This window comes from Papaver somniferum, chromosome 1 (assembly GCF_003573695.1).
Source record: "Papaver somniferum cultivar HN1 chromosome 1, ASM357369v1, whole genome shotgun sequence".
NCBI classification, from domain to species: Eukaryota; Viridiplantae; Streptophyta; class Magnoliopsida; order Ranunculales; family Papaveraceae; genus Papaver; species Papaver somniferum.
In genome coordinates, this window is record NC_039358.1 from 186,477,830 (window position 1) to 186,502,497 (window position 24,668).

Genomic DNA, 24,668 nt, shown 5'->3' on the forward strand with positions numbered 1-24,668 from the left:
GTACAATATATTGATTGGCTTGAGATCGTGAGAGTTCTCCGATAGGCAAGATAAAGAAGTCACAAACATCTTCGTCTCACTGTTTGTGATTCCTCGACAAACCGCTTGTGTAGTCAAGAAGGATTGTTGAGAGGTGATTGATTAATCTAGGTGTTCTTCGGGAATATAAGACCGGATTATCAATTGGTTCCTGTTCACCTTGATTTTATATCTTAAGACGGAACAAAACCTAGGGTTTTTCTGTGGGAGACAGATTTATCCTTTGATAGACTTTTCTGTGTGAGACAGATTTGTTTATTATCAAGTCTGCGATTTTGGGTTGCAGCAACTCTTAGTTGTGGGTGAGATCAGCTAAGGGAATCAAGTGCGCAGTATCCTGCTGGGATCAGAGGCGTAGGAGTACAACTGTACCTTGAATAGTGGGAGACTGATTGGGGTTCAACTATAGTCCAGTCCGAAGTTAGCTTGTAGTAGGCTAGTGTCTGTAGCGGCTTAATACAGTGTGTATTCAATCTGGACTAGGTCCCGGGGTTTTTCTGCATTTGCGGTTTCCTCGTTAACAAAACTTCTGGTGTCTGTGTTATTTCTTTTCCGCATTATATTTTATATAATTGAAATAATACAGGTTGTGCGTTAAGATCATCAATTGGAAATCCAACCTTTGGTTGTTGATTGATATTGATTGATCCTTGGACATTGGTCTTTGGTACCGTCCAAGTTTTTCTCGCAGATTTCTATTTGCTTGAGTAAAATCAAATCAAGAGAGAGATAAACTCCTTGAGATACTTTTATCTAGATTGAGTCTGACTGTCTAGTTGATTCTCTAGCAAAGTATTTCGGAGTTAGTCCATACAGATTGCTAAGCGAAATATTGGGTGGTGTTGTTAGACCCCCGCTTTTTCAATTGGTATCAGAGCAGGCAAACACGTTTAAGACCTAACAAGTCCGTGTTTGTAGCGATCTGACTCTATGGACAGAGGTGCTATCTCTATTAACGTACCACCAGTCTTCGATGGCTCCAATTACTTATGGTGGAAAATTGCTATGCGAGCTTTTCTTCAATCGCGTGATTTTCAATCATGGGTATATGTGGTTAATGGCTATGATGCCCGTTGTGCAGTTGGTGATGAACGTTCCCAAACCTATTGGTGAATATAATGCTGTAGACTGCTGCAAAGAAAATTCGACGGTTTGAATGCTATCATACATGCCATTACCCCAAATCTTCACATCATGTGACAAACTGCACTAGATCTAAAGATGCTTGGGATATCTTAGAAACCGTATTTGAAGGAAACTCCAGTGAAAAGGATGCTAGGCTTCAAAACCTTAATTCCGATTGGGAGAACCTTCGTATGGCAGATGAAGAAACATTTGATGAGTTTTAATCATATTTTGCATTGGGTAAGACTATTCCTGAAAAGGACATTGTGATGAAAATTCTCAGATCGCTGCCATCTAGATACGAGTCTAAGAAGCATGCCATCGTTGAGGGGAATAACCTCGATAATCTTTCCAGAAACACCTTGGTTGGAAAGCTTAAGATCTTTGACCATGAGCATACATCCAAAGTCGGTAAGGATTTGCCTTTAAAGCACAAAGAACACTAAATTACTTGTCAAAGGTAAGAGTGTTCATGTCTCTGAGGATGATCAGTCTGAGGATGATTTTTCGGATGAAGATCTTGACAAATCAGTCTCCTTGATCACAAGACAGTTTAGGGATCTTCTGTTGAGAAGTAAACGGTTTTCAAGAGACAAACCTAAGTCATCAGACAAACCTCACGGTCGCGTACCTCCTAAAAACAGGGATGCTGACGAGGCTGATGACGAGGACATGCCTCAGTGCTTTAAGTGTAAGGGTTTTGGCCATTTTGCTAACGAATGCCCAAATCGTAGAAAATACACTGGGAACAAAGGTCTAGCTGTAACACTTGATGAAATGTCTGAAACCTATGATTCCGATGAAGATAGGAAATCAAGTGTAGGGCTTCTTGTGAAAACATCGATTTTGATACTTGTAGCAATACATATATCAACCTCAATGGGTTCGGAGAAGAGGAAACCCAATCAAGCTGGAAGATTCTCGATAACTGGAAACCCTATCATGTGTTTCAGGATCAACTGTATGTCTAGCTGCTTGCACATCTCAGATGCCTGAATACTATCCAAGATTGACGTGCTCGTTTTGTTCGATGAAGGGACACGAACTATCAAGGTGTTACAAATACAAGCACCAAATAAGGCACGCCAGCAAACTTCAACGAAGAGCAGATCGATTAGCAAGGAAGCTGAAACTTGCTCAGAAGACCGCCGAGGTATGTAGGATCTTATCTTCGTCTAAGAAGTTGGTTTCCAAGGATAGAATAAGACCATTTGAAAAGAAATATGGTCAAATCGTTTTGATAGACAGAGATCAGAGGATTCCTCCCATGAGGAAAAAGATGGACAAATCGTTGTTCATCGCAACACAACTTGATTGTGTTGTTGGGAAAATCTTGTCTCATGTGCCTGTTCGAAAAGAGACAAGATTGAGTGCTGATCCAGGCTTCAGAAAATTTTTCCTTCTTTTCTTAGATTTGTTATTTTTGTCTATCAAATAAAAAAGGGTTATTATCGACAATTCTACTCTTTATAGGGTTTTAGAGTTGGGCGTATACGAACCTGTCAATAGGTTTCGAACCCTACATTCCTTTTTCCTTTTGACATCCTTATAAGACTGCTTGTTGAGTTAAGTGATTCATCACACAAATCCAGTTGTTATAACTGTTCTCAAAGCACTGTCAGATGGAAAGGATGTCAACATGATTGTTAAGTCTTCAATCAAGGAAAAAGAAAATCTCCTGTTTCTAAGTCCCTGAAAAGAAAAAGAAGGAATACAAGAAAACCCAGGGTTGTTCCTTCTAACTCTCAGAAGTTTTCCGATGTTCTTGATGAGTTAAAGGAAATAAGAAGGGAGATTTATGAAATAAAGATTCGTGTCTAAATCTTTGGAAATTCAGAGGACCCTTTCGACTTCAGCCAAGACAGTTCGTGGGTATTGAACTTATCTCGTGAACCTTATGTCCGATGGTTGTCGATAACAAGGAGTTCGGGAATGATGAATTTCTCAAAGGAATTGTTGCCTAGTATGTCTTCTTTTTGGATTAGTTGGAAGAATAACTAGTGCTTTGAATAGCGAGATTGTGACTACACATAGCTATTTTTTTTCATCTTCTTATGTTATTTTTTAGGTTTATTGGTTTTAAATTCTAAAATATTTGGAGGATGATTTATTGCAGTATTTAATTGTGATATTGCAATATTTTTATGGGATATGTATTGTTTGCGTCCGTGAACTTGAAGGTCCCATAGTCAAAAGTAAAGTCGTTCATGAATTGTATTCGTATTGATGAAAGGACGAATGGACTTTTGACATTACAAAAGTTATGCCTATGCAATCATGTATTTGATGGAAAATAGGATAAAATCTTTTGTTCAACAAGGGTAAAGTCTATTATGTCGTTATGCAAATAGTGATGGAAAATAGAATAGATCCTTGTATGTTATCCACGGTATTGATCTTCATTGATCCATTTTGTTATGTTTTACCGTGAAGGCTCCATTATGTATCTTATGTTGAGCACCTTACAACTATGTCGATTAATATTGGCCTTGTTGGTTGTTCCATGATATGCTATATGTTGAGCATTCTTGAACTAAATTAATCATCTTGATTGGTTATTTAGTTATTTGCTCCGAAAGTCTTCTTTTGTCGAGCAAAATCTTTTGACAATTAAATTGATTGATTCGGTGATTAGTTTGGTTGTGTATTCCAATTAGATTAATTATAGGTTCTCTTGTAATTAATCTAGTTGAGTTTTTCATATATTCCACAAGTTCTTGTGTTGAGTATATGAACGGCTATACTAATCATGTTCTATTGGTTGATGTAGTCGTATATTCCGTAAGGTTTTCCTTATGTTGAGTATTTGAACGATTAAGGTAGTCATCTCCGTGTGGTTATCTTAGTCGTAGCTCCGTGAGTTTTCTTATGTTGAGCACAATCAATTAAATTGATCACTTTTGTGGTTTGATTTAGTTGCGTATTCCAATTAAAATCATGGGTTTACTTGTGATTAATTTGATTGAGTTTTGGATATAGAAAATCATTTCCATGGTTTTTGGTGTCCAATTAAAAAATCCTTCTTTTCTTTCGAAATTAAGGTCGCTCTTGTTGTTCTTTCGGGAATGACATCAAATGGGGGGGAGTTCTTTTGAACTTGTGCTTAATGGTAATATCTTGCGGGGTGTGCGGCTGTGGAATTTTATAGGGGTTATCTTGTATCTTAAAACTCCTTGATGAATGCATTTATCTTAGGCTTTATGATTGCATCTAAATTAAGTTGGTATGTATTTTTTTCTTTTAGTCTATGAAATGTATCTTGTGGAAATTTCATTATGATCCCGTTCTTTTACCTTTGCCAATTTTATTGACAAAAAGGGGGAGAAATAATGTAGTTCACATTACAAATACATATGGTTTTCGGATCATTGTGTAAGGGGGAGTGGTTTCCATGATCGAGATGGAGTATTGACTAAGGGGGAGTGATACATGTCACCATAGTATTGTTGTTAAAGTCGTGATGCAATTGGACTTTGATGTTACATAATAATACTATGTCACTGTATAATAATGATTGATAATCTCGATTTCTCTCATTGTTATAGCTACGGATCTTCAACAACGGTGGTGCTAAACTTATAACCTTTGGGATCATTGGAGTACTTGGAAGGACGAAGATTTCAAGGAACGTTGAATATTAGACTATGGAATAGGAGCCACTAAAGTTTATCTTTTTTGTATTCCATATGTATTAATAGTTTTGTCACTAAAATTGACAAAGCGGGAGATTGTTAGAGCATAGCTCGGTCTACCTCGCATGCGTTGCTATATCAAGCATGTTTGTCAATGTTAGTGATCAAAACTATGAGTCTTGATTTCTAGTCTATTATAGCTAAGTTTCGGACTAGGATAGAAAAGTGTAGTTGAGCTCAAGGACTTCATGGGGATTCATCATACAATGACGAAGATCTACTCAAGGAACTGTGGAACTTCATCAACAAAAAGGTATGTGGAGACTTGAACTTATATATCACTCAAAAGTCTATCTATTCTATCTCCTACTTCTTATGAGACAAAAAGTCGTATGCTAAATAGACTGGATCATACACATTTGACATTTCGAGCTGATTATTTACTAATTATCTTTTTATCGAAATCGTGTGTTGGTAAAGCGTTTCGCTTTGATCAAGTTTATCTTCACCTAGTGACAAAAGTCATGAAAAGTTTCAATTACTTTGAGAATTGCTCTGACGTGAAACGGTCTGTGAATAACGGCTATATAACGTCCTCTGAGAATGTCTCAATGATTGGAATGAGAGTTTAGATTACATAACCATGTATTCCTTAATCCGAAGTTTTCAACTTTGTTGATTGAGAGAAACCGGAAAAATTGGCTTTGCCAAGTCCGCGAACTGATGGAAGTTCTCTTGCCGAGAATTTCTGCTGGGATTTTCCAAAAACTCGTTTGCGTGTTTAGTCCGCGAACTGGCGGAAGTCTCTTTGCCGAAATTTTCTGCTGAGTTTGGAAAACTCTGCCGGGTTCATTAAATCCGCGAACTTGTTTGTGAGCATAAGTGGTTATGATCTAAAGATGTGCTCTGAACATGAAACTTAAATTACTAAGGAATGCTTTATGCAAACCGTGGCTATAAAGTTCATGAGCCGATTCATCGAATCGAATCATCTTTGTTTCAATTGTGTCTTGCGTAGTTACATAAGATCTCATAGCAATTGAACAACTCTCTAACTAGTTCATTTGAGTCAATTGAACTAGTTATGGTGAAGAAGAACTAGGTTAATATGAAATGCTCATATGGTTAACCTTTTGGGTTACTATGTTGAACCAACATACACGTACACGTTTGGGCATGGTTTTCACGAACCCAGTAAACGTCTACCCAAGTGTGTGTGACAAGCTAAGTTTTCGATCTAACGGTTGAGAAATATTAGCTTGAATCTAAATCAGGTTTTCATCTAACAATGAATAAGGATTGCTTTGTAACTAAGGCAAAACCTTGATTTGAAGGCTATATAAAGGAGACATCTAGCATTGTGAAAACTAATCCCCACACGTCTGTGTGCTACTAGTGAGCCCGCTAGAGTCGATCTCCATTAACCTTCGATTTTCTTCTCTAAAATCAGGTTAACGACTTAAAGACTTCATTGGGATTGTGAAGCCAGACCGATACTACTTTATCCTAGTTGTAAAATCTGATCTTGCATCTTCTATCATACGAGTACAATCGATTGATTGGCTTGAGATCGTGAGAGTTCTCCGATAGGCAAGATAAAGAAGTCACAAACATCTTCGTCTCACTGTTTGTGATTCCTCGACAATCCGCTTGTGTGGTCAGGAAGGATTGTAGAGAGGTAATTGATTAATCTAGGATGTTCTTCGGAAATATAAGACCGGATTATCAATTGGTTCATGCTCACCTTGATTTCATATCAAAAGACGGAAAAAAACCTAGGGTTTATCTGTGGGAGACAGATTTATCCTTTCATAGACTTTTCTGTGTGAGACAGATCTGTTTATTATCAAGTCTGTGATTTTGGGTTACAGCAACTCTTGGTTGTGGGTGAGATCATCTAAGGGAATCAAGTGCTCAGTATCTTGCTGGGATCAGAGGCGTAGGAGTACAACTGTACCTTGGATCGGTGGGAGACTCATTGGGGTTCAACTATAGTCCAGTACGAAGTTAGTTTGCAGTAGGCTAGTGTATGTAGCGGCTTAATACAGTGTGTATTCAATATGGACTAGGTCCCGGGGTTTTTCTGCATTTGCGTTTTCCTCGTTAACAAAACTTTTGGTGTCTGTGTTATTTCTTTTCCGCATTATATTTTATATAATTGAAATAATACAGGTTGTGCGTTGAGATCATCAACTTCTCTAATCCAACCTTTGGTTGTTGATTGTAGTTGATTGATCCTTGGAAATTGGTCTTTGGTACCGTCCAAGTTATCTCTCTTTGATAAAGACTCGCAGATTTTTATTTGCTTGAGTAAAGATCAAATCGAGAGATTGAGATAATAACTCCTTGAGATACTTTTTATCTAGATTGAGTCTGACTGTCTAGTTGATTCTCTAGCAAAGTATTTCGGAGTTAGTCCATACAGATTGCTAATCGAAATATTGGTTGGTGTTGTTAGACCCACACTTTTTCACCTTGGATATTGGTCTTTGGTACCATCCAAGTTATTCCTTTCATTTGATTAGAACTCGCAGTTCCTGCTTGAGTAAATAAAATCAAGAGAGAGATATAAACTCGTTGATATACTTTTAATTGATTGAGTCTTGTTGATTCTCTTAAAAGTATATTCGAGTTTTTCCATACAGATTGCTAAGCGAAATATTGGGTGGTGTTGTTAGACCCCCACTTTTTCACAACCCAATTCCACGGATATGCCTTAATGCCAACATCGCATGTTGCATGTTGCATCTTGCCACTTTGGCTTGTATTGCCTTTCACTCAATGAAGCTTCATTGTGTAGGCCAATAAGCTTCATTCCTTAGCCAAATGTCTTTACAGTGTAGCGCCACTCTTGCGCTTCACTGGCCCTGCAGGGTTATGCCATCCTTAGCACTTGACAGTCTATACAATATACCGCTATTATGGCTTCGCAATCTTTGTGTTGCGCCGTTATGGATGGATACTGACTTGGCCTGCAACTCTGTGATGCATAATCATTATGCTCACTTGCAGCCATGTCATACTTAGGCATTATTGTTGCGAAGTGCGAACCCAGTTTGCACCACCATGGTGAAACACAAAGGAAAGGCTAATGATGTACATTCTTGCGCATTACTTGCAAAGGACCCTATGGCATATATAAACTATGCAATTTCTTGGTTTTGTCCTTGCAACACGAGTTGGCTTTAGTTGTTTGTCCCGACATAGATGAACTACGGTCAATGTTTGATCCCTTCTCTACAAGGTACTTAAGCATCCGCAATGAGTTGCATCATCCAACATGTTATCGTTCATCATCTAATTGTGAGATGATTGCAACATTATGGTAAGTCATATCATCTGTCTCGTAAATACGAGGTAAGAAATGATTATGTCCATAGTTGATGAGGTAATTGCATTCCATTATTTGGATGCTCATATTGACTATCAAGTCGTTCGAGGTAGCCATGCACCAATGGTTGTTGATGGTGGTTTTTAGGTCAGGGATAAAATTGTAAAACCTCGCATTTAATATGCTGTCATTCTACAAAGAGACAGACCCATGTAAAAGTGATGAGTGTCCAACCTCTTCACTGGCGCATTTATTGAGCAATTCAATATCTTCACATGAAATTTATCCAGAATGGTGCATGTAGCAACAATCCCAGATATTCTGCAAATTTCGGCACCCTGCCTGTATTCTCCAATTGATATAAGCTTCTTTGAATTCTTTCTGTGCTATGTTCCCCGGCTGAACCCTTAATATTGAAATGACATGACAATTTGTGTTCACTCGCAGCAGAGTAGCATGAATTTCCCAAAATATCAAGGTTAAGGTCCTTGCATAAAAGTACTCAATCGGAAAGCATACTGCTCTCTGACAATAAATCTAAAGAACTCTGTGTCGACACACAGAATTCAATCAATTTTGTGATAATTCACAAGATTCAAATATCAACCTGATTAATTTGCAAAAATCAGGGTTTTGCGCCCTGTGCAGTATATTAGACCATGTTGGTCGAAAGGCAAACCAGGAAATTGATCTTCCATGGATTAGTAGGCGCAAAATCCTACCCAAAATCAGAAAACAAGGGATACAAGAGGAGCCGCGGAAAATAGGAGCAGCATCAAAGGGAGGTGTGCTCGTGTCATAGGCCAGACGACGCCACTTGCAGATGGCCACACCCCCATGCTGCTCGACCGGCCCTCCTCTTTCCAGTATAATAAATAAAAATGTTGATAATGGAATCAACATAAAATTATCAGTTTTTTAATCTGCTCAGAATCATGTTTTTGCAGAGCCCTGGATTCAAAAACCCTAATTTTAATGAAATGATGATTTATTCAAAATCAACCGCCGAGTGAAGCAGGGACCGGCTACATGGGATGATGACTCCACCATGTAACGCCCAGATGCTCGAATGAGCAAAATACCAAAGTCTCTTGAGGACCAGTTGGTGAAAGAATGATTAAATGCTGGTTTAATCATTTATTAAAATAATGCTCGTGTGAGCGACAGATAACAAAACCTAGCCATGAAAAAGATGAGGGACCGACCAATAGGTCATGGGACCGGCTCTTGGTGGCCGTGGGACCAATTGATGGTCGTTTGAGCAAACCCCTAATTGTTTGGAAAGAGTTTGAACCTAATATGAGCAATTGAGCAAATTAGGTTAAAATCATTAAAACGTGTGAGACCGGCTGTTTGCAAACCTTAGGGTCACCCTTGGTCGGTCAAGGGGATGTGCCCGCGTCACCATAGTGTCCGTTTCTCAGTCCTGAGAATTTCAATATTTTCCGATGCGCTTTTGAGCAACATTTTGAGAAAATATGCAGAATCCAGGGTTTTGCTGAAACTAGGAAAAATACATAAGATGATGAAAAATAATAAATAAAACAGGGAATTGCAAGGTGCAGGACCGGCCATGGCTAGGTCATGGTCGGCCGGCTGACAAGCACGGTCCCACACTTTTCCCAGTTTTATGTAATTTTGCGTATTTTCTCTGAATTGAGGGAAATCCCATGAAACCGGAGAGTTTTATGAAATCAGGGAACTTCCATGAGATGAGAGAAATAAAATAATAATAAAATAGGGAATGATGGAGTATGGGACCGGCAATGGCCAAGGCATGGCCGGCCGGCCAACGGGCACGGTCCCAGGGCACTCTTCCCAATTTTATGTAATTTTCATGATTTTAGAGAATTTTCATAAAATCAGAGAGATTTGTTGAAACCAAGGTATTTTGTTGAAACCAAGGTATTTTGTTAAAATCAGAGAATTTTCATGGAATGAGGAAAACAAAACAAATAACAATAATAAAATAAGAGGCGTGTGGGGCCGGTTAGGGCATGACCGTCCGGCTAGGGCCCGGTCCCACGAGTTTTCTTAATTTTATAATATTTTTCATGGGTTTAGGGAAAATTCATGAAATCAGGGAATTTTCATGGTTTGAGAGAAATAATAAAATAATGAGGTCGTGAGGTGTGGGACCGGCCACGGCTAGGGCATATCCGGCCGGCTGGTGCTCGGTTCCGTGACACATTTCCCTAATTTTATTATTTTCTTGACATAAAGAAATATCATGAGATTAAAGAACTTCCTTGAATCGAAGAAGATTTGCTCGAACGAGAGAATTTTCATGAGATCAGGAAAAAATAATAAAATATAAAATTGGGCGTGGGACTGGTCACAGCATGACCGGCCGGCTGGTGAGCCCAGTCCATGGCGCCTTTGCTAATATTTTATTATTATTATTATTATTATTATTATTATTATTATTATTATTATTATAAAAGGGAGCCACTAAGGCATTTATTAATCAAAATCAATATTACAAGAGATGGTGGGTAGCCTAGGGGCTAGGTCCATCGTTGTTATTATTATTATTATTATTATTATTTTTTTTTTTTTTTTTCTTCCTATTTTGCATAGGTCCATCGTTCATTCGTATTTTTGAAATGCTCGTTTGTGCATTCAAATGTTGTCTGTGCATTATTGCTAAGTACACTTGTACCATTTTAGTCAGGGCTTATTCTATGCTCAGATGCCTGTTTCGTTGAATATTTATCACTAACCCGTGGAATTCTGCTGGGAAGAACCACGAATTGAAATGACGAAATATAACGAAGAATCGTAGAATATTGCTGGATATTCAGGCGATTAGAGATAATTAACTGATGGCTCTATACTAGCAGGGCTTCCTATTTAGGAGCATTAATTATGTAAGAGTTTGAGCAATATGAACTTGCTGGAGTATCATATTTCTCCAATATAGTCAGGGAAAACCTGGTTGCATCCTGAAGACGTTGTCGCTCTATACTAGCAGGCATGCTATCTAGGAGCCGTCCAATCTTTCGATTATATATATCAATAATTACTGAAATTGCTCAGTATTTATGAGATGTGCCGTGGCCTCAGCTGGGAGACTACACATCTACAGATACTCTGAGAGACAGCCTTCTCAGTCAGAGATTTTATGGCATGAGCTTTCACGCTTTGTTGAGAGACATGAGTCTCAATACTCATCCGATTGCCGGATCCGGAGTATGCATAATTATGGTTTTACGATTTTTACCTTGTCGAAAATCCACCATCTACAAACACCTTCTTCGCTTCCCTCCCTAAGACCAACCTTTCTCCTTCACTTTGTGACCGAAGCTAGACTGGAACGACCATTTCTTGGTTTAGACTAGGATTGTACAGATTGATTTCTCGAATCTAAAGTACTCCCGTGCAGTGCATTTGTTTAGGTTTAAATTTGTTTCTTATCAAAACACCCAAATTTACCAAAACCAGCAGAAACAGTTTTTACCCCATAAACAATGGCGAATTGGGCATGGAAATAGAACGGAATTAACTGCATGAGCCTGACCGATGGACCCTTGGCTCAAGCAAGACAAGTGCATGCATTCAACTGAATTCCAAGGAAAAGTATATGACAACGGAGATAGGCTTGGAAAGGCCTATGTCAATTCCAAGGCATACCTTAGGCCTAGACAGTACTCGGAAGCCAGTGATGCATGCAAGAATGCATCAGCATAAGCCTTTATGGCACTATATCCTTCGTAGAACAAGGGTAAGTTAGAACGATTTGAAGATGCATCATGCTTGCCAAGCATGTTTGCAAAGGTCAAAGTACGTGCATTTGCGAAGCTAGAAATGAAGCTTTAAGGCCCGATCACTATCATCGCAGATTTTTCCAATTTGGACAGATTTTTAAGCAAAACGAGTTCGATATTTCCTAGCTGGCCTTGGATGCACTAAATCAGAAAAGTTTTTTTTTTTTTTTTTAACAACCCCTCAGATGAGAGTTTTCAAATATAAACATGTTATGACCTTGGTTACGTGATAGTTCAAATTTTAATTTTAGTACAAATCATGACTCGTGGGTACAATATATAAGTCTCAATAAATAGTTTCCGAGTATTAGTACGAATTTTAGCGGTTTCTAAGTCCAAACTCATGACTCATCATTTCTGTACGTAATTGAAAAATAAAACAATTAAACGGTTGAGAGTTCATATTTTTCTAGACGGTAGTCTACAATTTTCTAACCATAAATGAAAAACAACTCTCTTACAACTGGAAGTTAGTCATTTTTCAACGGTAGTGGGTAGTTTATGGTTAAGAGTCTTCAAATCCTAGTCGTAGGTAGTTCAGAAGTTGATTTTTTTTTCTAGAGTGATCAAATCTAACGTATTTAAGCAATCAAAAAAAAAAGAATAAATGGATTTTTCGATTAACGTCATTTGAAGAAAAACATAAAAGGAGAGAAAAAATAGTGATGATAAAGAAGAAAAGAGCAAAAGGAAGATCAAAGAGTAATTTTAACATTTATTACGTGTTAGGTCCTCTCTGTCCACATTCGGGACATTCAAGTCCTACTACAACCCTCAAGGAAAAACTACAGCCCCAATAATAGATTTTAAAAGGAAACCTTCGTATAAAAATAATTTTAGTGGGTGGACCAGCCATCATATGGGCATGTAAGGCTCATAATTTTGGGGCTTCAAAAGAAAAAGGGTGAAAAACTTATTATTGGGCCTGCATAGGATTTAAATGCCCAAAGTATGGATAGGGATTCCTACCTCATATTAAATGTCTTGATTGTCCTTCCTCCGTAATTAAACCTGGAACTAATAATTAGTCAAAAACAAAAGTAATACTTATAATCAATTTTTTTTTCTTTTTTTTCCTCCTTTTTCTTCTCTTCTTAATTAGTGATAATGACGATGAATCCCATAATAAAATGAAGAATTGATCGATCAAGAAGTTCAAACATCAGTTAATCCTTCAACAATGACTTCTATTAGGTAACATTCGAAAAAACACACTATTTTTTCTTGCTTTTGGTTGCTTAAATGCAATTATCCGTCACACTTTTTGTACAGAAAAATAAACCGTTTGCAATTTCATGAAACTAAAATCCAAATCCATTAAACAAATTGATCATGAATTCATTCATATACAATCAAAACAACAGATTTCCAGTTCAAACTTATTCCAAAAATTCATTAGATCGATTGGATGATCCGAACTCTAACCAAATTCCGTTTTCTCAAAAAGAAAAAACAGAACACTACCAGTAACTCGGATCTGACCCAGTTTTGAAGACGACGAGTTTCAGGCACCGACTTTGGACCAGAGTAAGAAGAAATTCGTTTTGTATTCGCAACAAAAAGAAATCTAACGAAACGACTGACCTTGCAATTCTTTTGAAATCTTCATATCTTCAATAAAAGGTAATGATCAATTGCTTCAAATTCAAAATAAAATGAATTTCCAATCCTCTGCCACAATCATTCAATCAATTAAATCGATCAAAAATTTACAATTGGATCTTCGATTTGTTACAAATACTCGAACAAAAGCTACTGATGCAGCTTCGAAATTGGAAAATTTAATGAAATGAAGAAAAAAAAAGTTATTAGAGTACAACTTTATATGAGGGCTACTTTATTTTTTCTGAATTCTGCTCCATATTTTGTATATTGAAGTTATGTAAACAGAAATATGACTAGATGGGGTAGTATAGTCAGCAAAGGAGAAACAAAAGTGGGTCTCCCGAAACCCAGAGTATGAGAGGTTGATACTGGGTGTTTGGTGTTGCAGAAGATAAAAAGGGAAGGAAGAGAGAAAAACGAGAGTCGTAGTATTGGGTATATTGTGAATGGTTAATACATGATTACCCCCAATATCTTCAGAATTTTAAACCACTTGTTTGTCATGCATTCATGGCAGTTACACGGGAAGCATATATCACGTTTCAAATACAAGGTATAATAATTTCGAAATCTGAATGATCTAATGGCCACATAATTTTTGTTCCAAAATCTTAATAATCTAATGACCACAGTTAAATTTAATTATTAGGATAGTAAATATTGTGTGTCTTTTTGTCGGCCCCCACTATGCAAGCGATCGTCTAATCAACTTATTAAGGCTGGCAAATGAAGAATTCCTAGCCATATATTAATTTGAAAAAAATGAACTTTGCCATAAAATTTGAGCAAAGGTCAAGGAAATTTGGTTTTCCTTGGAAAGCACAGCCGAATTCTGCAACAAGGTAACAGCCATGTGCGAGTTCGACTCAATGAGTTTCTCAAACCGGTTTTTCCCAAATATACCCCATGGCCAGGTTAGTGTAACTACTCCGGGTTAGTTTAGGTTAAATAGGTTGAGAGTTCCAACAAGGATGGGAACTCCAACTACAGTTATAATAATTGCCATCCATGATCCTCCCCTTCCCACAACAACAAAAGATGGTGAGATGAATACACCACAGGTACTTACACAAGCTGCGCATATTAGTTTGTTAACAACTGAAACAACTTGTTTTTGATCCCTAGTATCCCATGCGACCAAAGTGATTTGGACCACCACAACTGTCAGTGAGTGAAGTAGCATTCAAAAGATAGAATAACCTGAACCCCAAATTATCTGCAATGTTGGCTTCTAGCGTCTGGCCCAACCTGAAAATATTGTCCTGGAAAATTGAATATAGCCATGAAAGCAATGGAAGCAAAGAGAACAACAACATTTCTTGCATGCTTGACACCAGCTTCTGTTAGAGCTTCCTTGATTTCAAATGCAGATTCTCCATGTTGAAGTTTTTCTGCTAAATCCATTGCAGTTTCCTTTTGATTATTGATGGCATTGACATCAACAGATAATAACTAAGTAGAAGGCACACCATCTGAAATCACATAAAGAAAAAAAGCTTTAAGTCAATTTATCTAGAACCCTTACAAGAGTGCACTACGTCAGAAACAACAAACTTTATAAACTACCAACCCTGAGAACGGAAAATCCCTGATAATGAGCAGTTACAGAAATGAAAGCAAGACTAGGAGATCGGAGAAACAAAATACTAAGAGCCAATGGAAAAATAAAATAAAATGAGAAAACTGAACGGAGAATAAAAAACTTCTGCAAAGAACATGGCATGTTACCACCAACTCAATATAGATAGAGCAGTGACAAAAACTACCTGTGGTCGACATTTCCTAATAGCCATATGAACAACAGTATTTCCCTTATCACGTGCATTCAATATAGAGAGATCGACAATCAATAATTCTTCTACTATAGACGGATCCTGACCTTTTACAGCCATATGAAGTGCAGTGCCCTTCTTGTCTTTGATTGAAACGACTTCTGGATCTCTGTCTAGAACTTTATGTATTATAGTTTATTACTCATCCATCAATCGTGTTGCACAAATATACATGAAGCACAAACCAATTCCATTGGAACTTACAACAATGTACCCGAAAAAAATTATTCTTCAGACTGATACGGGCACCTAGTTCAAATTTATACTGCCATCAAGCCGAGTTACCCGTCATAATTTATAGTACCTTCAAAAATAACGTACTCATTTAAATTTATAAGACCGTGTTATCCAGTTACCCAATTTATTTTATAGTACCTGTCATAATTTATAGTACCTAGGTATAGCTCATTTCCCTGTTGTACCTTTAGTTACAAGAAAATCTCTTTGCAATGTGGAATTAAAACACACCCATAACCAGGAATGGCTCATCTAGTTTTCACCCTGATCAGTTCACTCTATAATTGTTGACCACTGGCAGTTTAAGATGCAATTCGCCATGGCAACTTCTGCAAAGATTACAAAGAATATGCAAACCGCGAAGATCCAACAAACCATTTAAGAGATTTTTAGAACAAGCTTTATATGGAGATTTGTATTCACGTATTCACAGATGAATCCCATGCATTAAGATGGTGAGAAACTAAAAATACTTCTATTACTCTGTGGTGTTCCCTTGGCTAAAAAGCGTAAAAAGATTAAAACTACAACGTTTTACAACACAGACAGAAAAAAGAAAGCATAATAAGGCCAGGGGCGGAGCTAGGATTTTGAAAAAGGGGTGCAAGGAAAAAATACACGGCAAAATAAAAAGACAAATATTTTTTTTTTTGACCACACATCAAAAATTGTGTTACAAGTGCAACTTCGACTAGCAAGAGGCCTTGGATGGGGATATGCTTCTTTGTGGTCTACATATACAAATGTCAAAGACTTTGTATGAGTGTAACTACTGTCAGTCGGTAACTAACTACTATAGAGAATATTCAAAAATTTCAAACTCAATTTGCAATATGTTAACTTCAACATACTTCAAAGTTGTTTTCAAAGTGGCTAATTGAAATTAATCTAGTGTGTTCCATATTTTAGCATTCATTCGTATAGACACTAAACACTTACCTTAATTCAAGTCATGAAGTTGATGATGAATGGTGGATTAGCCGTAGATAGAACAAGCTCAACTACACTCTGCAACTCTGGCATAAACAAAATGCTCATTGGTTAATATTGATCCACACATGACTAGAACAACAAAAAATAAACATATTGTAGGTTCTTACCAAAGACAAAAGATTCTCAATATTGACTTCATGGTTTAAAACAGAAAAATCTAGAAGAATAGAGAACTAGAGGAAGATGAAGAGAGTTTTTTGAATGGAAATTATCAGAGTCAATGGAGGAAATGGGACCAAACCTTCCTATATTTAATTGCCAAATAACTAAATGTGTACTACATTATTTGTTAGGCTTGGCATTTCTTCAAACACCTTGTTTTCACATTATTGAATTTCAACAAATATTGGCAAATAACAATCAAACGTAAGTGATTTTCATAAACACCTAGTTTGCGATTGGATTATGAAACCCCTACTTACATCACTAAATTCCTCAATCTTTATTTTTTTAACGAATCAGAAGAGTAGATTTACAAAGACTGGGTAAAAAACTCTGTTAGAATTTAGATGTTGTAGACATCAACCAGTCAATCAAAAAATCATCATACTGATGCAACAATGAAGAATGGCAATACTTTGTATGTAATAGAAAAAAGAACAGACTCGTAGAGATGGAACTGAGAAAGAAGACGAACAGTGAAGGTAGACCTAAACTAACCCAGAGTAGTTACACTAACCTGACCAGGGGTATATTTGGGAAAAACATGTTTGGAAAACTCACTGAGTCAAGCTGAGTCGAACTCGCACATGGTTGTTACCTTGTTGCAGAGTTCGACCGTGAGTGCACCTTTCCAAGGAAAACCAAATTTCCTTGACCTTTGCTCATAAAATTTGTAGAAAACTAAAATTTTCAATTCATATTAGGATTTGCTAACCGCAAACTTGTTTACGACTAGCTCGTACCTTGACTGCTAGCCACAAGTGAGTCTGAAATTTGCGGAGTTCATGAATTCTACAACGTAAAATCATTATACAATTGGGTACTCTTAAACTCCTAGACGTAAAAAGCTGTTTACTGCTAAAATAAAATCATTATACGACTGGGTACTCTTAAACTCCTAGCCTGAAAAATTGTTTACTGCTAAAAATTATGAGTTCCCAGCTATAAACTGCAAAAAAGAAAAAAAGAAAAATTATTGACCATTTCCATTTATTTTATCTAATCCTTAATAACTACTTCCTCCGTTACTTTTTAATAGGCTGGTTTCTATAAATAAATGTTTCAAAAATATAGCTTGGTTTTCTAATTGGGAAAATCAAATGTTACTTTGGTTTTGTGGGACCACTTTTCTCTTAACCTTTTTTTATGACAAGTGTCATGTGGAACATTTCACTTTACTTCTTTTACTGACAAGTGTCATGGGGACCATTTCACTTCACTTCTTTTATTGACAAATATCTCGAGGATAACGGAGGGAGTAAACCAAATGAGTTCAAACACTAATTAATGGAGGACAATTTTGCCATTACAAACAATAATAATCTAATTAATCGAGGACAATTTTGCCATTACAAACAATAATAATGGAATGAGTAATAGGGTTCAATAGTAATTCCAATAATAGGGTTCAATGGTAATTCCCAGCTGCATTTGAGTTAGACTCTGATGGAATGAGTAACTGAGAGATGATAGGCGGCGGCGGACGGCGAGTGAGAAGGTTCGGTAGGGGTAACACTCCCTTACCTCTACTGTCATCAGTGAATCAGTACCATCATCCTCTGTCGCACACAATTACTTGTTGGTAATCTCTCTAAAAATAACCCTCTCTTGGTTTAGTTTTTGATCTTTGTTAGTTATCATTTCGCTATTCAATATTGACCCGAATTAACTAGATTTCTTTTTGTTGGTAGTACAAGAAAACTAAAGTAGAAACCCTAAATTCAGATCGTAGTATAACAATTTTCACCCGAATTTAACTTGACTTTAGCACCGTGCTACTCTTTTAAGGAGTAGCCTGCTAATGTTTATCTATCATGTTATATAGCGTGTAATTCCATGAGTATAAAAGATTCGTATTTGATGCATTTATTTAAGTCTAGTTAAATTCGTTCATTGTGAAATTAATTCTCGTTTTTATATCTGTGTGCATCAGTTTACCTAAGTTCATTGATTGTTTGATTGTTGTTTTTGTAGGTACTGTGATTACAAGATCTCTGCTTTTAATGACTTCCTCTTTTCATTTGGTCGTAAATATTCAAGATTCTTGAGAATTTGGTTCTCCATGGGGATTACTTTTAGCGTTGCTGCATTGCTTGGTGCTACTCTGGTTAGACTAAGAAGCAATTTTAATTTGATTGCTTTTTTCTTCAAATTAGAAAAAATTTGAGTTGGACTCTCATGTTCTCTTTGTTCTCTCATGAAGGTTCTGCTTTGGAATTCAACCTCTATAGTGCGCCTATACAATGGCAATGTTGACATTTCAAATGATCTAGTATTCGGCTTCTTCTCTTTGCCGCCGCTTTCTGTATTTGGCTTACCCTGCTGTCAAACTTTTTATTTACTAAATTCGGCTATATGATAAGCTGAATTTCTTTGTGAATTTCTACTTAACAGGTGCTAAAAGTTCCTAGTTTGGGCGTGTCACTTATTGATGGAGCATACATTATCTTCTCTACCTTAATATCCGTAGCTGTTCATGAATTCGGGCATGCTATTTCTGCCGCTAGGTTCGTATTCGTAGTCACCTTCTTATTTATGAGTAACCTCCAATGTTCTTACCATCTTGGATCAGTACAGTAATCAGGAAACTACTGATGTGTGCATTGTCTCACAGATAGCTTAAGTTAAGCAACTTAAATATGGAAACTTTGATGTATTATGCTTAATCTGTGATGCTCACCGCCTCACCCATATCACTTGACTGAACAACATTAATAAATAGGTCATTTAATGTATGCATCAGCTTCTGTTTCCATGTCAATGAAAGCTTGGATTATGAACAGCCAAACATGGAATAAAAAATCAAAAGGAAAACCTTAAGATTCTGGATCTTGTTCGGAGAAAATCTGGATGAGTCAGATTTGTTAACAAAGCTATTTTAAAGTAGATTTAGAAGGTTGATATCACTTTAGATGTGGCTTTTCGACTTGCGAGTTAAATAGTTGAACGTAGAAGTTCGTCTACTATGAGTAGAATTAGAAATAATCCTGAGAACTTTGTATGGTGAACAGTTTCCTTAGATTTGGAAGTGGTAAAAACGAAAAATATAACTATGTAACACGGGACGTGACGAAAAAGTTGCTTTCCCTGAAGTCAGAAGCAAAATTTTCAAACGATGTTGCTTTGTTAGCTTTTGGAAGTCGCCGTTCAGATGTGCTAGTGATCAGCCTAGACCTCCAGTAAACAGTAGAAGAAAAAGAGAACTGTCAGAACTAAATGATTGCTCAAAGAAGCGTAAAGGTTTTTTAATTGACGAAAGACGTGAACAATTATACCTTTCAAGGTTACTTTACTTTATGCGATGCAATCTCTCTTCATCCTTCTAGTAGAAATCTGTCCTTTCTATGTGTAACAACTAGCACAGAATTTGTAGACTAGAACTCTTTTTATACTAGTAAGGAATATAAACTCGAACGGCGTGCTAATACCTTTGGAATCATTAATTGGTTTTATGGTGAATTTTGATGGACACACCCTTCAATTATTAATGTTAACAATTGCAATCTCTACACTCTGGTTCTCCTGGTCACAAGGAAAATTCACATGGCTAAAGCCTAAACATAAATGTATGAATGCGCTCAGTATTAGATACTTACATCAAATAACAGTACTCTATAACATAATCTTTCAATATCAGGGTATGCAATGCTGCCATATTTGGAAATTTGGGGCAACCACAAATGAGTCCTAACACTTGGAGTTAGACAACAACAGTGGCGTCGTCAAATATCTAATGTTTTCTGGTTTGGTCATTGAGATAATGATGAAGTTTTGACCTGACATGGCGACCAGCTCAGATTTGAAGAACTGTTCTAATCTGGATTATTTGTTGACCTGTGTAGTTTTGACTAGCTTTTACCTTCTTTATGGTTAGTTCATTGGTGCTCAGAGATTTTATTTCCTGATATCATTGTAGATGTGATGTCATCGTGCCTATCCTATGGTAACATCACTCTTGATTGGTTGTTGCTATCCTAATGGTGGATTACACTGAGCATGACATAAAGGAGTATTATCCCGACAATTCTAGGTACCATGCCAAGATGGAAGACTCACTCCTTTGGTCTTGCTCCTAGTGGGAGACCCAAGTATGAAACTGGCTTGTCATGTCAGTAGTACATCCCAAGATTTTATTCCTGGATTTCGGAAAGCTAGTTTCTCATTGTTGGTATTGTAGGCACAACTTCAATGGAGAACAGTGAGGGCGTTCATATCGAATTTATTGCCATATTTCTTGCAACGCTCTTTCCTGGGGCTCTGGTCGCTTTCAACTATGAAATGCTGCAAAGCTTACCTCAATTCGCTGTTCTTCGTATCTACTGTGCTGGAATTTGGCATAATGCAGTGGTGAGTTTCTTTCTTTCTTTTTTTTATTATTTTATTATTTTATTATTTTATTTAATAACTTCTTTTATAAGAAGAGGCATGCTAGCTACAACCGCAGGTAGCTAGGCAAAGAAAGAAAATATCCCCCCACCCCGATGTAAGTGGGATTCAAACCCCAGACCTCTTGGTACAATCACCGAGTGTCTGACCAACTCAACTGTTGGACGCTTACTGTAACATGCATTGACATCAGTTGTATACACCGCAAAACATGCTTGGAAACCATGACTTATATAACATGCATGTACTGGCAGAAATCTGTAGTATAATCAGGATTAAAGTGTCGGACCTTGTTCAGTCAAGTGTTTTGTCTAACTAAAATATCTGTTAGGTAACTAGTTGTGGGTTCTGAGAGCAGTTGAAGGAAACTGCTTTGAATAACTTTTGGCAGCTGTTACTGTTTTACTAAGAATCACAAAATTCTGAAATACGACTATTCACAAACAAAACCATCCGTGCCTTAATGATCTCATAGCATTCACCAATTACCCATTGTTCATGATGGTTGCATATTCCTATTGTAAATTGCTACGAGATCCCTGTGGACCTTGCTTGAAGCAAACATCAAATAAGATGGTGTTTCCTTTCGCATTTCAAAAAACGAATTGAATCATGTTTTATGTTCTGAAAGCTTTGATTTATATCTGTACATATATACGTACACAGAAGTTGGCTAACTTGTAACCTCATATCTAGTTTTGTGCAGTTTGTGCACTGGCTTTGCTTCTTCTGCCTTCAGTATTATATCCTTTTTACATTCACGGGGAGAACCCTATGGTACTATTTCTCTCGAATCTCAATGAACTTGTATTTCTCTCTTGCCTTACTTTGAAAGCGTTTATAAGCAGTATATATTAACGTTGGATCAGGTTTTGGATGTGACATCAATGTCACCATTATCTGGTTATCTGTCTCCTGGTGATGTTGTTATATCAGTTGATGGGATAAAAGTTCACAGCCCCCAAGACTGGATGGATCTTATAGTTCTGATGAATGACCTGGGACTTCAAGGATCTCATCTCTATAAAGATTCTGCAAATGTCCAGAAAGCTGATAGAAGAAAAGGTTATTGTATCTCTAGTTCTTGGTTACGAGATAATGGGAACGCTCAAGTGGTGGATCATCAGTCTACATGTGCTGATGATCTCACATTACTCTCAACTATTCCTTGCTTTAATATGAGCGTGTTAGAGGGTAGAAGCAGCGAGGATGGTCAAGGAAAAGAGAACAATGCCTGCTTGAGGGCTAAGGACATCGTTGATCTTAAAAAATGCGGCAATGGATGGTCTGCAACTGAAAAGAACACAAGCAGATGCGAATGTTCACAGGTGGGACTTTAGCACTTTCTTATTGTTTAACTACTATCACTGTCCTAAAGTAGATGGCTAATCGTCCACATGTTAAACTAGCGCGTTATTTGATTGCCGCTTACAGAATTAAAAATTGTACTACTACGCTCGAACCTCTCACCAAAGAGGAACTATGGAAGCGTCTGTCTCCCATGTTGGACTACAACTTAATGATTTGGATTATGGGACAGTTTAAAACGCTCTTGTATGTTGTGCAATTGCACCTGATTATGTTGAGCTTAACTAAATGATTCATTTTCACGTCTTCTATAGGACGAGACGTGCGTGGGACCAGTCCTGTCGCCAGGCCTGACCTGGATTCAAATTGCTTACTCACGTCCTTATTTGTCTGAGTGCTTGTCTGTATGGAGAAACTTATCAGCAGATTTTGTGAGTCTTGATAGTGGAGAAACAAATTGTGGTGGGACCTTTGTTTTCTTTGGAGATGCACTTCCTATGGCTAATTCAATTAAGTTAACTGCATATCGGCCTCGCTCAACATTCAGTTTGGGTCTATCTCTTCCAAATAGGCTGGAGAGGATGATAACGTGCACATTCCATGTATCTTTAGCACTGGCCTTACTCAACAGTCTTCCGGTATGTTATTCTTCGTGACCTTAAAATGTCAAATTTGCAATGTCTGTTGTGTGTTGTAATTTTTTTAGTCCGGCAGGATTTTCTAGTGCACCATGCATGTATCCTAGCCAGCACGTGTTTGTAAGAATGAATTCGCCCTTATTTAGGTCCTATTAGCATGTGTTGTTGAATAGTAACATAAAAATTTAAGCTAGAGATGGACACCAATAGGATTTTTATTGGGTCTTTGTCTTTTATCTCAGATATAAATCAGTATGCACCAAAAAAAAGTAAAATAACATAAAATATCAAATTGGAGCTTGGATTTGTTTCGATTTGTTCACTAAGAACAAACAACTGGTCATGTATAGCATTCTGTCTACTGCATGCTTCTTGAATAGTAGTAACTACAACATGTTTACTAACAACTATGGCACACAAATAAATTATTTCAGGTTTACTATCTGGACGGTGAGTCCATTTTGGAGGTGATATTTGGGTACTTCACTATGCTCAACCCTAGGAGGAGGAGACAGGTTCTGAAAATATGCCTATTGGGAGGGACGCTTTTATTAGTCCTTGCCATGACGAAGATCTTTCTTGTCCAGATTTTTGTAGCTCGATAGTTCTCTTGTTTCTGTTATCCTCCTAATGACAAGTGACTTTTTTTGTTTGTTTGAAGCATAACAAGTGAGGTTTTGATACCATCACAATTGGTTAAATGGTGCTACGTTAAAAATAAATGCAATTCTAGATGAAATAGCCCCTTGGGAGCTCGCCAAATTGTGACAAAATCATTATGAGGTTGGTAAAATTGGTTGTTCACTCTTCATTGGTTTAGCTTTGATTGATGTGTTGCCTAACATGGGTCGCAAAGGAGTTTAGTTTTTTATTTCAATGGGTGCACATTGTCCCAGTTTTGGCTTCCCTTTTTATTCGGAGATTCTCTTTTCATTTTTCTTTTTCTTTGTGACGGGTTGACGGGTTACAAGAAAGAAGAAAACTACTTGACACTTCGATGGTGAGAGTTTAGTCCAAAAACGCATCAAAAAGGATGGAATAGTCCATCCTGAGTTAACTAGGTACGCTTTTGTCCAAAAGTTATTTAAAATATGGAAAATACACGTATATATTTACATTTAGTCCCATATTTTGTGGGTTTTATACTGTTTAGTCCTGCTCCCTCAAGCCTAGTGCTAGGAAGTCCAAATTTACCAAATCTGGAATGAGCCAGGTCCTTTCCTAAACGATTTAGTCCAAAATCATCTTTTATTATGACAAAAATACTCATCAACTACTTCTTCATTGGATATCGACCTTCTTCAGTTTCCATTTTTTTATTTTCATTTAAACACCTTTCAGAGCGAAGAAAAAAATTAGAAAATCTACTTTCCTCTTCTCAGTGAAAATTCAATCACCAAACCTAAATATGATAATCAAAGAAATGTTCGTTTCAGCTTGATAAACCTAAACCTTCTATCAGCGGTTCATATTTGTGAAGATTAACTCGAAATTTAGATGAAAAGTTGGGGAGATTCAATTACACCAAATTAACTTGAGATTTCATCGTCGAAAGCGATTTGAAAGATAAGTTGCATATGTTCTTATCATTTAATTTGATATCCATTGTTAAA

The 24,668-nt window shown here is 37.1% G+C and overlaps 1 protein-coding gene and 2 long non-coding RNA genes across 7 annotated transcripts; 2 read left to right on the forward strand and 1 right to left on the reverse strand.

Moving 5' to 3' along the window:
• The first annotated feature begins 12,705 nt into the window (after positions 1–12,705).
• On the forward strand, positions 12,706–13,441 carry LOC113334526. The gene is made up of 2 exons (XR_003352858.1): positions 12,706–13,088; positions 13,342–13,441. It is a non-coding gene; the product is annotated as an uncharacterized LOC113334526 (long non-coding RNA).
• A 973-nt stretch (positions 13,442–14,414) lies between these two features.
• On the reverse strand, positions 14,415–17,179 carry LOC113334531. 4 transcript variants are annotated; one of them, XR_003352862.1, is made up of 4 exons: positions 16,669–17,179; positions 16,508–16,584; positions 15,266–15,596; positions 14,415–14,971 (listed from the first exon to the last, which is right to left on the reverse strand). It is a non-coding gene; the product is annotated as an uncharacterized LOC113334531 (long non-coding RNA). The 4 variants fall into 4 exon arrangements; XR_003352860.1 differs by having other exon boundaries at positions 15,266–15,635; XR_003352861.1 differs by having other exon boundaries at positions 15,379–15,897.
• A 966-nt stretch (positions 17,180–18,145) lies between these two features.
• On the forward strand, positions 18,146–23,866 carry LOC113309963 (membrane-bound transcription factor site-2 protease homolog). Of its 2 annotated transcripts, none has more exons than XM_026558489.1 (9): positions 18,146–18,305; positions 18,698–18,830; positions 18,927–19,028; positions 19,118–19,230; positions 20,923–21,070; positions 21,806–21,886; positions 21,979–22,437; positions 22,732–23,055; positions 23,490–23,866. In XM_026558489.1, the coding sequence occupies exons 1-9, from the start codon at positions 18,190–18,192 to the stop codon at positions 23,658–23,660; spliced, it is 1,647 nt and encodes a 548-aa protein (XP_026414274.1). In that variant the 5' UTR covers positions 18,146–18,189; the 3' UTR covers positions 23,661–23,866. The 2 variants fall into 2 exon arrangements, with proteins under 2 accessions (XP_026414274.1, XP_026414281.1); XM_026558496.1 differs by having other exon boundaries at positions 18,927–18,995.
• Positions 23,867–24,668: the final 802 nt, after the last annotated feature.

What these genes read in the sequence shown, in the direction of transcription:
- LOC113309963 (XM_026558489.1), top strand. Translation starts at nt 18,190, where the DNA reads ATGATAGGCGGCGGCGGACGGCGAGTGAGAAGGTTCGGTAGGGGTAAC. An exon ending in TCGCACACAATTACTTGTTG is followed by an intron (nt 18,306 to 18,697) that starts GTAATCTCTCTA and finishes TTGTTTTTGTAG; the next exon opens with GTACTGTGATTACAAGATCT. An exon ending in GAATTTGGCATAATGCAGTG is followed by an intron (nt 21,071 to 21,805) that starts GTGAGTTTCTTT and finishes CCTCATATCTAG; the next exon opens with TTTTGTGCAGTTTGTGCACT.